The 14,940-nt window shown below is 36.1% G+C and overlaps 3 protein-coding genes across 3 annotated transcripts; all 3 read right to left on the bottom strand.

The window, feature by feature from the left end:
- Positions 1–9: 9 nt before the first annotated feature.
- Positions 10–4,163, bottom strand: LOC100791005 (U-box domain-containing protein 35). The gene is made up of 10 exons (XM_006584727.4): positions 3,900–4,163; positions 3,607–3,725; positions 3,355–3,476; positions 3,023–3,246; positions 2,879–2,939; positions 2,337–2,625; positions 2,050–2,151; positions 1,537–1,947; positions 668–1,447; positions 10–576 (listed from the first exon to the last, which is right to left on the bottom strand). The coding sequence occupies exons 1-10, from the start codon at positions 4,075–4,077 to the stop codon at positions 493–495; spliced, it is 2,370 nt and encodes a 789-aa protein (XP_006584790.1). The 5' UTR covers positions 4,078–4,163; the 3' UTR covers positions 10–492.
- A 1,947-nt stretch (positions 4,164–6,110) lies between these two features.
- Positions 6,111–8,604, bottom strand: LOC100790485 (pollen receptor-like kinase 1). Its single transcript, XM_003532403.4, has 3 exons — positions 7,808–8,604; positions 7,095–7,688; positions 6,111–6,983 (listed from the first exon to the last, which is right to left on the bottom strand). Exons 1-3 carry the CDS (start codon positions 8,472–8,474, stop codon positions 6,346–6,348), a joined length of 1,899 nt encoding a protein of 632 aa, XP_003532451.1. The 5' UTR covers positions 8,475–8,604; the 3' UTR covers positions 6,111–6,345.
- Positions 8,605–9,733: 1,129 nt separating this feature from the next.
- LOC100789957 (tRNA pseudouridine synthase A) lies at positions 9,734–14,581 on the bottom strand. The gene is made up of 9 exons (XM_003532402.5): positions 14,265–14,581; positions 14,043–14,148; positions 13,642–13,826; positions 13,019–13,164; positions 12,457–12,548; positions 11,999–12,285; positions 11,300–11,363; positions 10,717–10,779; positions 9,734–10,207 (listed from the first exon to the last, which is right to left on the bottom strand). Exons 1-9 carry the CDS (start codon positions 14,462–14,464, stop codon positions 10,016–10,018), a joined length of 1,335 nt encoding a protein of 444 aa, XP_003532450.2. The 5' UTR covers positions 14,465–14,581; the 3' UTR covers positions 9,734–10,015.
- Between the last annotated feature and the right edge of the window lie 359 nt (positions 14,582–14,940).

Here is a 14,940-nt window from a genome sequence, read left to right as displayed (position 1 = left end):
TTCAACGTGAAGCGAGAGTTTCATGCAATCCTTCCCTATTCGTGACCAATCTTGGCATCAGCCATGGAAATTGTTGTCTGGGCTATGTCAGACATTGATCAATATTTTAAATTGCGGATAGCAATTTAGGGAATAAAGTACAGACGTGACTTGTGTTCATTGTCCTTAAAAACCAGCAAGTTATATGAAAAGATTTGTCCTTTAGTATATGCAACGAGGTTAAACCTTAGAAAACCACTGCATTCGGTTGAATAAAGTTGAAAGCTAATCAAACTTGGCCATGGATTTTTTTTATATATTGACAAAAAATCGCTACATACACTTGAGCACTTACAGTTCTAGTTGGATACGTTCTCCAGTTTCTTCAAGACAAACTAAACTAAAACTAGGCTTGGAAGTGCTTGTTGCGAAGTCATCATGCTGCTGTTAAACCTGCTGCCTCATTGTCCACTTGTAACATATTTTGTGCATCAAAGCATTATTAAGTGCAGTTTACATTCTCCCTACTGACGATGAGCTTGAGTGGCTTTCATATCCGGACATTCCTGACATCGACTGGGATTCACTCATGGAGTCCTACAAAAAAAGAAAAAAAATGTGATGTTAATGACTGTAATATAAGGTGAAGAAATTAAACGACTTAATTATGAGTGTGATGGTGACTCACTTGAACTGAGGAAAAGGAGGAGTTTGAGTAATTGTAGTTGTTTCTGGGAGTGAATCCAGTGGGCATACCAAACAACATCATCATGGGCATGTTTTCATCAGCAAAATCTCTGAGTTTATTGAGCTCAGGCAACACAACTTTTCCAAGATCAGGTCTATCTTTTCTTCTCATCTCTGCACATGCCAATGAAAGCTTGGCGAAATGCAAGGCATGTTCAACTGGCCAGTCCTCAACGGCCGGGTCAAGCATATCCGCAAAAGTCCCGTTCTCAATAGATCTTCCAACATGGTGAGTCAAACCCATTGGTGGCTTTGCTGTTATCATCTGCAGAAGCATGATCCCAAGTGAGTAAACATCAGATTTGATTCCCAGCATGCCTGTTTGCTGATACTCAGGGTCAATGTAACAGAAAGTTCCAGCGGTTGATGTCATGCGATACTGTGTTACTGTGTCTGCGACTTTAGGAGGGACAAGCCTTGCCAATCCCACATCACTGATCTTGCTCACATAGTTACGGTCGAGCAAAATGTTTCCCGGTTTTAAGTCACGATGCACCAGTGGTTCGGGCTTTGTCTGGTGTAGGAAAAGGAGTCCGGTGGCAATCTCCGCAGCAATTCGGAATCTTAGTTGCCAGGGAAGGGCTGGTTTGTTGCCTCTCCGGAAGAGGCAATCATCCAAACTTCCATTAGCCATGTACTCATACACTAAGCAGCCAAACTCTGGGCATGCTCCAAGGAGGAGAACCATGTTTGGATGCCTTATGCAACTTAGCACTTCAACCTGCATGCACCCAATGTCAAATTCATTGATTCAATTCAACTATAGGGTACAAATCATGTACTTGTTTTTATATATAGTCATTTTCATACCTCCTGCTGAAACTGTGAACGTCCCTGAGCTGCATCTGGTTTTAACACTTTTATTGCAACTGGCGTGTGGTCTAGTTCAGACCTGTAGACTGGTCCATAACCACCTTCGCCGATCTTGAGAGAGTTGGAAAAGAATTTTGTTGCTTCTTCTATCTCCTCTATGGTGTATTTTCTGTACCTGACTGGACTATGTGAAAGGATATCCACGTTCTTCTTCTTATGCTCAGATTCTACACTTATTCTCTTTTGTGCTTCCAACTCTGCAATTTTTCGAGATGTTTCTGCTGACTTCATGGCAGCCATACATTTTACTTTCTCCCTCTCAGCCATTGCCAATGCTGTTCCTTCAGCTAATCGTGTGTCTTCCAATTTCCTTTGTTCTTCCACTTTCCAACGCTGAAGTTCTAGTGCCTGTTGGAGAATAGTGTCAATTAGTCAGTAAGTGATTTGTAGATTACATTTAACAATTTTATGACATGGCAGTAATATTTTTAGAACTTGCATGTTAGGTACCTTTTGCTTTGCTGTCGTAGCTTCCTTACATACAGAACTGTACATTTCCATTGTCTGCTTCAGTTCTAGCTTCAGTCTCCTCACTTCAGCTTCCACTTCCTCCTATAATTTCAAACAAGACATTTGTTAAATCTTGTCCTGCTATGTAAATATCTCTAGAGTATGCCATAGAGCCTCAAACTTTATCTTGACACAGTTAGAAAGGCACGCAAAAGTCATGCTACACCAATCATGGGTGTTTTGGCATGCCAATAAGGTGGATGAGTTAACCATATTGATTAGCTTACCGAAGCTGAAAACATTGACGATGACATCGATGTCCCACTGTCTTGTGAACTGAATGAGTAGTCACCATGATCAATTGACTTGGCTCCTGAGAATGAAGAACCAAAGCTTCTGACATCAAAATCTGAGCCTGTTGAAAGCCTAGTGTTCATTCCAGAGTCCATATCATCATACATTGAAGGGAACAGCCTATCAACACTTGGCCTTCCACTGCTCACGAATGAAATATCAGAGTCGGGGATTGTGGACTCGTATCTGCAATTTCCTCTACCTGGTCTTGTGAATGGTGATCTGTTCATAGAATATCAAGTTAGTTCTCTCAGTAAGCCCTGAAATCTGTCTGAAGCTCAAAAATTCATCCATCTCCAACTCTCATGTACATCTTCATTGTAGAACATATTGATATTTGTAATTAGCATTCTTATGTTTCTTGCATGGTAATGATATCATTATAGCTTATGTGATTTTGAACTTTAAACATACAAGGTTTCTACTCCAATCACATAATTGTGTCACTCCAACTAAGGATTCATGAGGTACTTACATGATTTCGTCTTCATTTGATGGTAGCTGGCGAACGATGTATGATGGCTTCTCCGTTGATGCTGTCATAGATAAAAATAATGTTACCAAAAAAAAATTTTAAAAAAAAATTAAACAATGAGATATTAAAGAGAAATTGGCATACATCGTGGTGGGATGGGGTTACGTGTTATTTGTGTATCCATTCTCTCAGGAGTTTGGAAAGACTGCAGCGGCTGCATTGTATTGTTACGGGTTGAAGGTTTAGCAGTTAGTGGAGCGGTTGAAGTTTTCACAGATGAGATTTTTCCTTTGGCAATAATGTACACAGTGCAGAATGGTGGTGCCCCTTTGGACACGGCACTTGGAATATCAGATATTCTAAATCTTCTGTAATAAACAATTAAATCAAAATTAATGTTCTTCTCGAAACAAATAACACGTAATTCATCAAAAATAGGATGCTTCCGTGGTTTGATCAGGAAGGAACATTATTACCTCACAAGACCACTCCTTGAAGCTGCCCCGAGTACCAGAAGCTCCACCGAATACTTAGAAATACCTTCTATTAATCCCTTACTTATATCCATGTCCTCCAATAAGATTTCTTTGCATTGTATCTGTTGTGAATTAAAAAAAAAAAAAAGACATTGAAAAGGAAACCAATTAAGAAAAAAATAAAAGACTTGTATGATAATTTAATTGTTGAAAGATGGAAATGAAAAGGAGTAATAATGTGTAAGAACCAACACTCTTTCTATTGCAGAAGACACGAAATGAAGCGAAAAGCTCCTTAGATTCATTGTCCATTTGTTGCATGTATGCTCTGGTCACATCATCGTTGCCATCAAGGGATACAAGGTTTCCCGCTGCATTCATAATCATTCAATTCAAGTCACTAATGTGTGTCGCAAAGTATTTATTTGGATTAAAAAGGCCTTAGAACATTAAACGACCAATGCTCATGTGCACATAAAGGTTACAAAATTGGCCTTCCATATTTGAATCAAGATATTATAGGCAGATAGAGATTTAATGATTACTTGGCGTAGGAATGGAAGATGCTTTTTGCCTGACATGGACCAATAGGAGAGCTTGGTCTTTTGGAAGAAGATTGTCAACTGCCCATTTCGCTGCATATTGGCTTGTTTTGTTGTTTTCAATTGCCACTGCCACAACACGTCCTGCACCTAGCTTCTTCTCTTGAATCAACCTTGACATCTTTGAATTATTTTCTAGCTGAAACAAAATGATGTTCGAGACAAATTGGCTAGAACAATTTGTCTCTGGAAGCCTTGGTTTTTCTGTTCGTGTTAGTTAGTTTTGGATTCTCCTGGAGATAGGTTATATACGAAGCTTTCAAAGACACAATTTAGTAATAAACGTAAGTGTACAAATTAACCATAACGAGTTGTGACTATTGTCAGCCCTATTTTAAGGAATCTTTGAAACTCTATTAGAAGTTTCAAGTTCTGTTGGCAGATTGCCAACCCTTTTATTAGCTTCGCACTTAATCGTTACCTTCCAAAATTATTGACTATTCCAGCGTACAACATCTTGTGTATGTTCCATCCATCACCAAGTGGCACACATTGCGATGATCTACAAAGGTTGACACAAAAGCAGCCATAATTAGTTTTAGGAATGAGATAGACATGCTTTATATAAAAGAAGAAAATGTTTAATAAAAAGAGATTAAGTTATAACTAAAACATATAAATAGGAGTATTAAAAGGTATAAGTTATTATTTATTAGATTTTATAATATTATATTATTTATTTAGTATCAACAAATATATGTGCACTTTTGATTTCTCGTGCATTAATATTATGTAATATATATATATATATATAAAGTCAAGTGACATAGTCCTTCTCATGTGTGTTTTATTTATTTATTGAAAGCAAAAACATGTATCAAAAGATTTATAACAACTCACATTTCATATTCAATCGATTGAATTAAACTCATTTAATTCTTATGTTGGTTTTGAAAAAGAATCATTGTTTTTGGAGCAAAATGACAAGGGACTTAATTGACATTTGGAGGAAAAATCGACTTATTGAACATGAGAGGTTCAAAGTTACATAATTACAATAGTTAAAGAGATCAAAAGTAGAATTAGTCTTTTTTATTATTTTTAAAGCTAAAAAATCAAACCTTTTCATATAAGTATTTGTCTAGAATTTAAAAATATATTTAAATAATTCTATATTTGTCAATAAGCTCATGACTCTCCTAATCATATATCAATAATAATATATAATTACAATAATTTACTGTTGACCATTTATAAAATAAAATCAAGCATATAACCCAAAGGATTGACGAAGTAATATAAGATTCCGTTATATTCACTTGAGCGAGAACGATCTATTTAGTGAAAGAACTTGTGTTTGATTCTCATCATATACAAAATTTTCTTAGGTTAATAGCAATCACGTATACAAATAAGATTAGTCTTTAATCTAATGGATTGGGAAACACATGTGGTCTCTGAGATAAAAAAAAAACATTAATTTATACATATAATTAATCATGTTTTCAGGTGAATGTTAGGTGTGGACAAAACTTTGGTGGATGTTGATCTTTATTTAAGAAATAAGACGAGCCTTTGGTTACTCAATTTGAAAAATGAGTAATGTAGGTCATATGAGCACTCGACGTCCACCCAACACACGTAGTTTGTGTATATATATGGTTAATTTTGTTTTCCAAATAGTTAAGAGTTAATAAAGTTGATTGTGTAAAATTATAGATATGTAGTGAATAATGTCATATGTTATTGAAATGTCATATGGTAGTTAACTTTGTATCTTAAGTGGTTTAAGTGTCACAAGGTTATTAGCGATTATACGTGGTCAACCGTCAACACGTGTAAATACTATTACTTTTACCTCACAACTAATTAATAATAAATAAATTCGCATGGTTATACATAATTATTGATAAAATTTATAGTGCCGTGAGATTACTGAAATGTTTAATAATAGTGTTAATTTTTCCTCGCAATGATTAATTGATAATGTCATGTTTTTTTAAAAGTTATTGATAGTGTAGTAAAATTATCATTAAAATGTTTAATAGTGATTAACTTTATCTAGCTAAAAAATGCAGTTAAAAAATAAACGTTATTTATCCAAAAAATGGTTAATATTAACCACGTCCATATATAGTTGTATACAATCCTGTTCATCGGATAGACGCTGGTTATACAAAAATCCAGCAAAACCCTAATCATCAGTACTCATAATTCAACTTCAACATATCAAGCCCATATTATACCCTTTTTCATTCATTTTTTTTTCTTTCTTTCATTTCTTGCATTATGCATGATTATTATTACATCATGAAAGATCATAGCAGAAAGAAAAAAGTCCCAGGTATTCCATCTCCCATTCATGCCATGTGGCATTGTTTTCAAAAGGGACAGAAAATCTAGGAATCAATAACTAATTAAGGTACGTAGTCTCAACATACAATATTCTTCAAGTTGAAGACTTCATGTCTGCTTCACTAGCATAAGAAGTAAAAAAATCTTCTTGATCATTATCCCTCTGCTTGATCTCCAGGATTTTCTCTACTGCTTCTTTCAAATCCCACCTCTTATCCACATCCCCTTCAACACAATTCAAGGCAATCTTGAGAAGCTTCCCCATCTCTCCCTCACTGTTCATTGTTGCCCCCATTTCTTGATCAAACACATCATTTGTCCATTGTTCTGGGACAACTGAATGCACCCAACTTGCCAAACTCACCTCACTCCCTTTACCTTTTTGCAAGAAGTTTGCAGGGAACTTCCCAGTTAGAATCTCAAGAATTAGTATTCCAAGACACCACACATCAGTCTTCTTTGTGATTCTTCCTTGTTGCAAATACTCAGGAGACTTGTATATCACCATGATGTCCTGAGCCAGATCCTGGTTTATCACTGGGACTAAGCCATAGTCTGTGAGAAGTGGCTCAAATGATTCAGTCAAGAGAACATTAGAGGACTTTAGATTTCCATGGGGTGCAATTAGGCTTGGCATGTCCTTGTATAGATTTTCAAGACCTTTTGCTATGCCTTTCACTATCTTCAACCGGATTGGCCAATCAAGGCTTGGTTCTCCAATGGATTGGTGTCCTGAAACAAGTCAAAAGACTAAGCATGTTATTTCTACGTACCATAATCAAAGGGTCATTTAATTAATAATATATAAGTTTATTGACTTTTATAATAATTATTATTACGTACCATGAAGGCGAACAGCCAAGCTACCATTCTGAACGTAGTCTGTGACGACGAGCTTCTCCTCCTTTCTATAATAGTAAGCGACAGGAGGAAGCAAGTTAGGATGGGTCAACCTCCCTATCCTTCTCATGTGCTCTTGAAACTCTTCCTTCCCGACATTGTTCATCTGCTTGAACCTCTTCACCACTATTGTTGGGCCATTCAACAAAGCAGCCTTGTAAGAAGAGCTGAAGCAACCACTACCCAAAATCTCAGCAGAGGCTCTGAGCAACTCTTGCATATCAAACCTCTGCCTATCATCTCTCAGAAAAGACAGCTTCATTTGGTCCCCTCTTCTGCTGTGGTTGGAGCTTATTGACCTTGTTGACCTCATACTTTCACTACCCAATTCCCTCACACGTCCTTTATTACCCCCGAACCCAGAGGCTGGATTCTCTACTGACACTTGATTTTTTCTTCTTCTGTGAAGGCTGAATAATACTACTGCTGCGATCATAATCACTGCCACGCAAACAACCACCAAAGCCACAACAATGCTCAATGTCGAGGACTTCGAATTACATGCTCCCAATGGGCCTCCACATAACCTTTCATTACCTGCATGAATGCTCATCATTTAATTAGAATATTCATGCGATATATATGCTCTAGTGTCATGTCAACATATATGTTATATATTAATAATTGAAATGTTAATGAGTGACTATAGTACTGACCAGAAAAGGAAGAAACTGGCATGGCTCCAAGGGAGGCAGGAATTTGGCCACTCAACTCATTATTAGCTACGCTAAATGATTTCAATTTGTTATGGGAACTAAAATATGGAATGGGGCCATTGAATTTGTTTCCCTCCAACCTCAACTCTATGAGCCTCGGCAGCAACACGAGGGAAGTTGGAACAGCACCGGTGAAATGGTTGTTGGACAAATGAACCTTCTTCAGCCACTGCAACCCTTCAAAAGTTCTGGAAGGAATCTCCCCAGAAAACTTGTTGTTGGAAAGATAAATAGACTTGAGACCAATCAAATGTTGAATCTCTGGCCATGCACCCTCGAAATCATTGTTCATGAAACTCAACGTTCTGAGATAAGGCAAGCCCTTGAGAGAGTCAACATCAATGAGCCCTTTGAGCCCCATGTTCTCAAGCTTAATGCCCCACACTTTTCCTTCGTAGCAGAGAACCCCGCGCCAATTGGAATGGCCACCGGAACAAGGAGGAACCGAAGCGTTCCAGGAGGACAGTTGTTGATTGTTGGTTTGCAAGTTTTGCTTGACGTTAAGGAGCAATTCAGAGTCAGAAGCTCCAAAAGAAGGAAGAACAATGAGATGTGGTGAAAGGTAGATGAATAGTATTATCCAAGAATGCCAACCGCTTAGTGCCATAGCTAGTGAAGAGCTATAGGCACTAGGGGCGGCGTGCGCGCCCTGAAGAAGGGACAGCTTCGCAATGGGGAGAGAAGGTGATGAAGATGATGATAGGGGTGGAGAAGAAAAAGAAGAAGAAAAATGAAGAGTTGGGGCATGGAAAAGCTTTGATAGCATTGGAAATTAGAAAAGGAAAGCCAAGAATAGGAGATAGAAAAAAAGGAATAATTTCAGAGAGGGAGAGGTTGACCAAGTCCCTCATTGGCTGCATTGCATGAGAAGGACCCGGAGAGCCCTTAATTAAAACTTTGCGCAGCACCCTTTTCCATCCCTATTTTTAAGCCTTCCTTTTCTGTTCTCATGACTCTACTTTGACCAAACATCTCGCCCTACAACGTTACACTCCCTCCCACTAACATCATCAATCATCAAACCGTGCATGCATGCATGCATTACAAAATGTTCGTCCAGGTTCATCTACAATTATATATATAAGCTTCATAATTATCTGATCCACTTAACCCTACTCTCTAGAACATAGTCCACTCCAGGACCAGGACCAAGCATTGGTGCACAAATAATAATTCCCATTTTCTATCAGCCAAACGTGGTAGGTAATGACAGTTATTTCTGATTACAAAAAGAATTAGTATGAAAAATTATAAATAGCCCCGGCCCACTGAAAAATATTTTGAAGAATATAATGTTTTTGAAGTATAAAATGGGTTATTTCTTTTAATTTTCAAATGGATTTTAAAATGTGTATATACAAAAAAGAAATAGAGAAATAATTATATAAAATATTATATCAATTTTTATATTAACTGAAAAACAATTTTTAGAGGGAGGTCATTGCTAGTGTATATGACACCTATCATTAATTAATCGTTACTCGTTAGTATTAAAATGTATAATATCAATATTTTCCTTGCACTTAGCTGGATTGGAATTTCAAAGCTGAAAATCAACACTCGCTGAGTTGATAAAAGGTGAAATGACCAATAACATTTCTACAATATATACTTGCATATACATTATCAAGTTAGTAAATACGCGTTTATACGAGTTTATTTCAAAAAGTTTTAAAAAATTCTGATAAAACTGGAAAAAAAAATATTTATCTCTAAAATTAACTTAAACTAAACATACCATCAATAACGTCTTAGATTTCCAGTAAAAAACCATTCCAAGTTATATAGTGCACATGAGAATAGAGGGACAAAACCATACACACATATCACAAGGAAAAGCAACTTAAAAAAGGCGATAATTTCAGCTGCATGCTTAAGAAAACAATAAATAAAAATGTAGGTGTACAGAAAAGGAGAGTCAAGATGCCAATTTTTAGTAATCTAATACAATTTAATCGCTGGAGCGACTCGTAATCATTACAAGTGGAAGATCCAATTGCATATTATTGCATAAAAAATGCAGCCCTGGATTAAACTCTGCAAATGTGTGACTGACTCTATAAACTTGGTTAGGAACCTAGTAGACATATGGGCTTAATTACCACTTGTTTCCATCAAATGAAAGATTTCTACGACTTCAGCGAAGCTTTACTCTATCAGAATGAAGCATTTTTGGGGCTCAAATTCAGTATAGCCTACATCAACTAGACATAAACCATCAGGGGGTGCGGGAGGAGCAGTAGCACGCCTACATGTGGCATCCATGAGCTTTATCAATGCATCATCTTCAGCACCAGCAGCAGCTTCTCTAATTGAGGTCGCCACAAGCACTCGAACCATCTATAAAAATATGATAAGCCTCAACTAAGTCAGCGAGTGAAAATAAACAAATAAATACACATGCCACAGAAGCGGCAAGTTTTAGCCCAAATTATCACGCCAATTATTTTACTGAGAGGAATTAAGACTGAGATTTTCACGAGAAAACATAAGAGAACGGTACTTTTGCAAATATTATTGAGGATAAAGGGACTATCGAAGACAAGCTATGTGCCAGAAAGCAATCAGGGAATTAGAAAAACCTTCTATCGGTAGAAGGATAAAGCTTGTGTCTTTAAATTGATTCATCTTTGTTTGGAATATCAACTTGTTATAATATCAAGCCATGTTAATATATCAACTTCTATTCATATTAAGTTACATTAACCTTGCAATCAAACTTATGGTGCTTTAGTTTTCATTTTTGCATTAACAATTTCCTTATATCTATATTTAGTAAAAGTTCCAAGAGAAGCCAAAACCTTCAATGTTTATGTTTCCGCTAAGGAAAGCAAAAACACAACAGTTACCTTACGCAAAAAGCGATTAGCTACCAGCTCAACGCACATAACCTTTGTTTCTTCTCCATGATCCTAAAAATGTCACAAGTGAAATCAAACATAAATATAGCTTTTCTCTCAATAAACAAAGTACACAGTAAATCTAAGGAGTCAGTGAAATCATAGCTAGAAGTGATTGAATTACATTTGACATTAGGGGCGACAAATGATTTGAAAGACGTCTTAGATGATGCAATAAACACACATGTAGTTAAAGACACAGGAATTCACACAGCTTTTAAACAGCTAAACCCCAACATAAGGATAGTTTTTGATATGTTACTATATTTAATTAGAAAACCAGTGGAAAAACATTTTTGCTAAAACTACATGTGCTTGGGAAGAAAGTGAAGTGACAAATCATGTAAGTAACTAACTATCCATATTTGGGCCAAAGCAATGTAGCCAATCTGGGGTAAGCCACATCAACAAACTTAACCACACATACCAAGAGCCACACAAGCTCAAATAATTTCAATTATAGAATAACAATTGTGGGCAACAAAAAAAAGAGATAAAGGTAAGACCCAGAAAAAGGTTACATGGCACTCACAGTTGCAGGCAGTTTGACTTCCATAGCTCGAGCATGGTAAACAAAACACTCAGTTGGTGGACCACTGAAACAGAATGACAGTCATAAGCCAATTGAATAAATGATAATTTCCCTCTTATAAGTCATCATAACACCAACCAAATATGTTAGTGGTGTCATTCAACAGCAATCTCAAAAGCTTAAACTATTAGGTGAAAACACATGAATGATTTTTATATTATATTTCTAGCATGCTCCCTCACGCAAGAGCCCTTTCAGCCTTGAAGCATGGAAAATGAATAATTGCATGCATAGGCCCACCTACTTTGGGCTGAAATTAGACTTATTTTATTAGAAGAATAAGGGAAGAAAGAATTGAATTCTAGAGCTCTTGGTCATGAAGGCTTTGATGCGATCTTATGAATCAACTATCTCAAAAGCTTTGTTAGATGAAGACACATGAATGATTTCTATATATTATATTTCTAACATGTGGGCCAACTATTCCTTTAGTGCTCACAAACTAAAGCCAACCACTTAAATTTGTTTCATCTGAAATAATGGAAATAATTTAAGATTCAATTCCAAATAATAATCACACAACCATTAAATTTTTCTACCCCTCCCAAAAATATTATGTGGTAGTTTCTATAATGTGCACTGCAAATGAATGAGATAATGAAGTGAGCAGAGATAGAAATTCAAGAATAAAGTTCTTACTCATTTCTTGAAGCTTTTGTATCACGGGCAAACATTTTGTAGGATAACAATTTTCCTTCTAATTTTCGCAAAAGCCGATTTACCTTGCTTATGCTGAACGCATAGGATTTCTTTTCGTTTTCTAACTCATCCTTGCTGGCAGAATCATGAATTTCATTATATTTAAAACTGTCATAAAACTCCCCATTGTCACTACTTTGGTCAGTATACCCTCCATTGGTGAGTGGAAAAATATAAAGGTAACGCCTCCATTTGGCAGAGAAATTAGGATGAAAGACACGTGACACCTACAATAAGTCACACCTTATCAGATTAACTATTTTGCGAAGTGTGAAGATCAAAGAACTCAATTCTGCAAGCCATATTTTTATTTTCGTTTTCTTTTTTCTTTGGATTCAAGGCAATTGATAATTCTATTGAATATTAGCTTCACATTGCAGATTACTTAAGGATATTACCTCAGAAACTGATATGACCCTAAGTTTTCCTGGTGCTGCATGATTGATAGCATCCTCAATATCTCTTGGTTTAACATCCTTCTTCCAAGTGTCTGTGTATAATGAACCCTAGATCAGGGGCAAAAAGGCTTAACCAAAACCAAAGAATGATAAACATGAATCCACTCACCCACCAACCCTGCATGCCTCAATAGTTGGGAAAAAATTATGCAACTTCTGAACATTTTATTTCCTTTCATGGCATAACAATAATTTAATACATTGAAAAATATAGCCATGCATAATTAGAGCTACTTCCTCCAAGGCTATAACTTGTGTTCATGCAAAAATGCTTTAGTGTTCTTGATTCCATACATAAGAACATGGGAACATTCTACTGAAGAAATGAAGAAGGATTTCTTTGGTTCTTTCAAATTTGATACCAGGCTTTAGTTAGTATTTCATATGTTATAAATGATTTCTATAAAAAATTCTTACATGCTGAAATCAGAGGGTGTGACAATTCATATATACAAAGGCTTGACATAGCAAAAGCCTTGCTAAGAACAGGGAAATGACTTACAGAAAGAACAGACTTGTTGAAGGCCTGTCACTCCTTTGTCTGTACGACCAGCAACAATAGCACAACCTTCAATAGGCAAACCTTTGTCCTTGAGCAGTTGAGTTTTCTTTTCATCAACAAATTTACCAAGTGACCCTTCAACTATGCTGCATGAAGAAATGAGTACAAGAGCAAGAAGCATAATGATCATCCAATAAAAAGATAATTGACTAACATACTTGTTCATTTTGACTACCATACATGTTAATATAGTTACAAAATAAAAGGCATGTATGCTTAATCCAGAAGTGGGGGCATAAAGCAGTAAAGGAAGATACAAATGAAAAACTGTGTTCAATTTTATCCCAGTTTTCTCAAATATATCAATATGCAATGTAAGGATCAAATAATAGGTCATGGATTTTTTATACGCGTAACAGTAAAGTACAAACAGAGAAAGCTAATTGGTAAAGGCATGCTATGTGTAATGGAAACCACAATGTGCTTGTCTTTTAATTCTGTAACAAGAAAAAAGCATCACATTCAACTATTCGTAAGAGTCCTGCACAAATCAATGATGCTTCCTAAGATATGCCATTTGAAATATGCACAAGACTGTAGAATTTGTAAGAAGAGCAACATGCCTTTGGACGGTGTTCAAGCCTGGCTGCTTTTGCCACCCATCAAATGAACCCCCGTGATACGAAAGAATGATTTTAAAGGTTGTCCTTGCCCACCTCCCACTGCGATCCTCAGATGCAACACTTTCCAACTCACTTGAACCAGAAAGTGCTGCAATTCCAGTATCATTGTGATCAACAACAAGTGTCTGATAGAAAGTCACGAAATTAACATACAAAATAGTTAAAGGCAATACCCCACACACCTAATCATGCATAATTTTCAAGTACAAGGAGATAGCAGCATGCAGTATCACGATTCACGATCTTCAAAATAAGATAGCATTGCTTTTATATTGAAGACATGGAATCGAAATTAGAAAGTTAGGGCTCAAATGTTAAAAGAAGGAAAATTACAAAATTACCTGGGCTCCGAAGAGAAGTGGCAGAGACAAGTTGGCACGGACAATGTTCAAGTAAAAATCATTTACTCGTTGCCAAGGCCTTGCATACATAAATTCGAAGCTCTCTCTGTGAAACCCAAATAACACCAATTGCAATCAAATTAAAGAGAACAATTAGAAGGTTGGCATCAAATCAATGTCAAATTAATATAAAATGGAAATAAAAAGAAGAGAGTTAGTTACCTAGCGGTCCATCTTGCGTATTTGGAGGGATGAGTGTGGTTGTAATGCACGTGAGTTTCAGTTTGGCGTAGGTTATTCATGGAAATGGAGGAATGAAAGAGTAAGCGATATTGATGTTGATGGTGCTGAAGGTGTCTTGAGAAACAGATGAATATATGTTTGCCAATGCCAACAGAGTAAGCACTAAGCATAAAGAGCATAGGCAAAACAAACCTACAACCACGGTGCTGTGGATTCAAAAGGAATTCCAACCCTGAATCAATTTCGCTATTTTCTTCCACTTTTCTTTTATTTTTTATAGACACTTAAACCCAAGGTTTTACGATGCCTTTTTCGATCGGATAAGAACTGAAACAAAGGAGGAAAAATAAATAAAATGAGAAATAGAGAAAAAAAAAATTGCATTATTTGTGACAGAGTTAAAAAGGAAAGAAGTAAAACAAAATGTTTAGATGAATACAAATAAATAAGTCATATTCAATTTTTTTTAATTATTTAAAAAAAATAAAGGATAAAGTTGCCTGGAGAAAGTAAAGATTAAAAGAGTGTATTACAATCCGTAACGATACACCCTTAGAAAATTATTTACATACAAATCATTGTATTTGCAACAGTGTTATCAACCCGCCACTCATTATTTTTGTTATTTGTTAGAGCATTTTTTTTTATAACAGTA

The sequence above is a fragment of the Glycine max genome, chromosome 8, assembly GCF_000004515.6.
Source record: "Glycine max cultivar Williams 82 chromosome 8, Glycine_max_v4.0, whole genome shotgun sequence".
Taxonomy (NCBI): Eukaryota; Viridiplantae; Streptophyta; class Magnoliopsida; order Fabales; family Fabaceae; genus Glycine; species Glycine max.
Note: the sequence above shows the minus strand (reverse complement) of the source record. Positions and strands in the feature narration are given on the sequence as shown.

Excerpts from the sequence above, each read along its gene's own strand:
- LOC100791005 (XM_006584727.4), bottom strand. The coding sequence starts at position 4,077 with ATGTCAAGGTTGATTCAAGAGAAGAAGCTAGGTGCAGGACGTGTTGTG. Across the intron at positions 3,247-3,354 it reads TCAAGGAGTGGTCTTGTGAG|AAGATTTAGAATATCTGATA; the intron begins GTAATAATGTTC and ends TGTTTATTACAG. Across the intron at positions 2,626-2,878 it reads TCAAATGAAGACGAAATCAT|ATCACCATTCACAAGACCAG; the intron begins GTAAGTACCTCA and ends TTCTATGAACAG.
- LOC100790485 (XM_003532403.4), bottom strand. The coding sequence starts at position 8,474 with ATGGCACTAAGCGGTTGGCATTCTTGGATAATACTATTCATCTACCTT. Across the intron at positions 7,689-7,807 it reads GCCAGTTTCTTCCTTTTCTG|GTAATGAAAGGTTATGTGGA; the intron begins GTCAGTACTATA and ends GCATTCATGCAG. Across the intron at positions 6,984-7,094 it reads CTTGGCTGTTCGCCTTCATG|GACACCAATCCATTGGAGAA; the intron begins GTACGTAATAAT and ends GACTTGTTTCAG.
- LOC100789957 (XM_003532402.5), bottom strand. The coding sequence starts at position 14,464 with ATGCTCTTTATGCTTAGTGCTTACTCTGTTGGCATTGGCAAACATATA. Across the intron at positions 10,780-11,299 it reads AAGTCAAACTGCCTGCAACT|GATCATGGAGAAGAAACAAA; the intron begins GTGAGTGCCATG and ends TGACATTTTTAG. Across the intron at positions 10,208-10,716 it reads CTAATCGCTTTTTGCGTAAG|ATGGTTCGAGTGCTTGTGGC; the intron begins GTAACTGTTGTG and ends ATATTTTTATAG.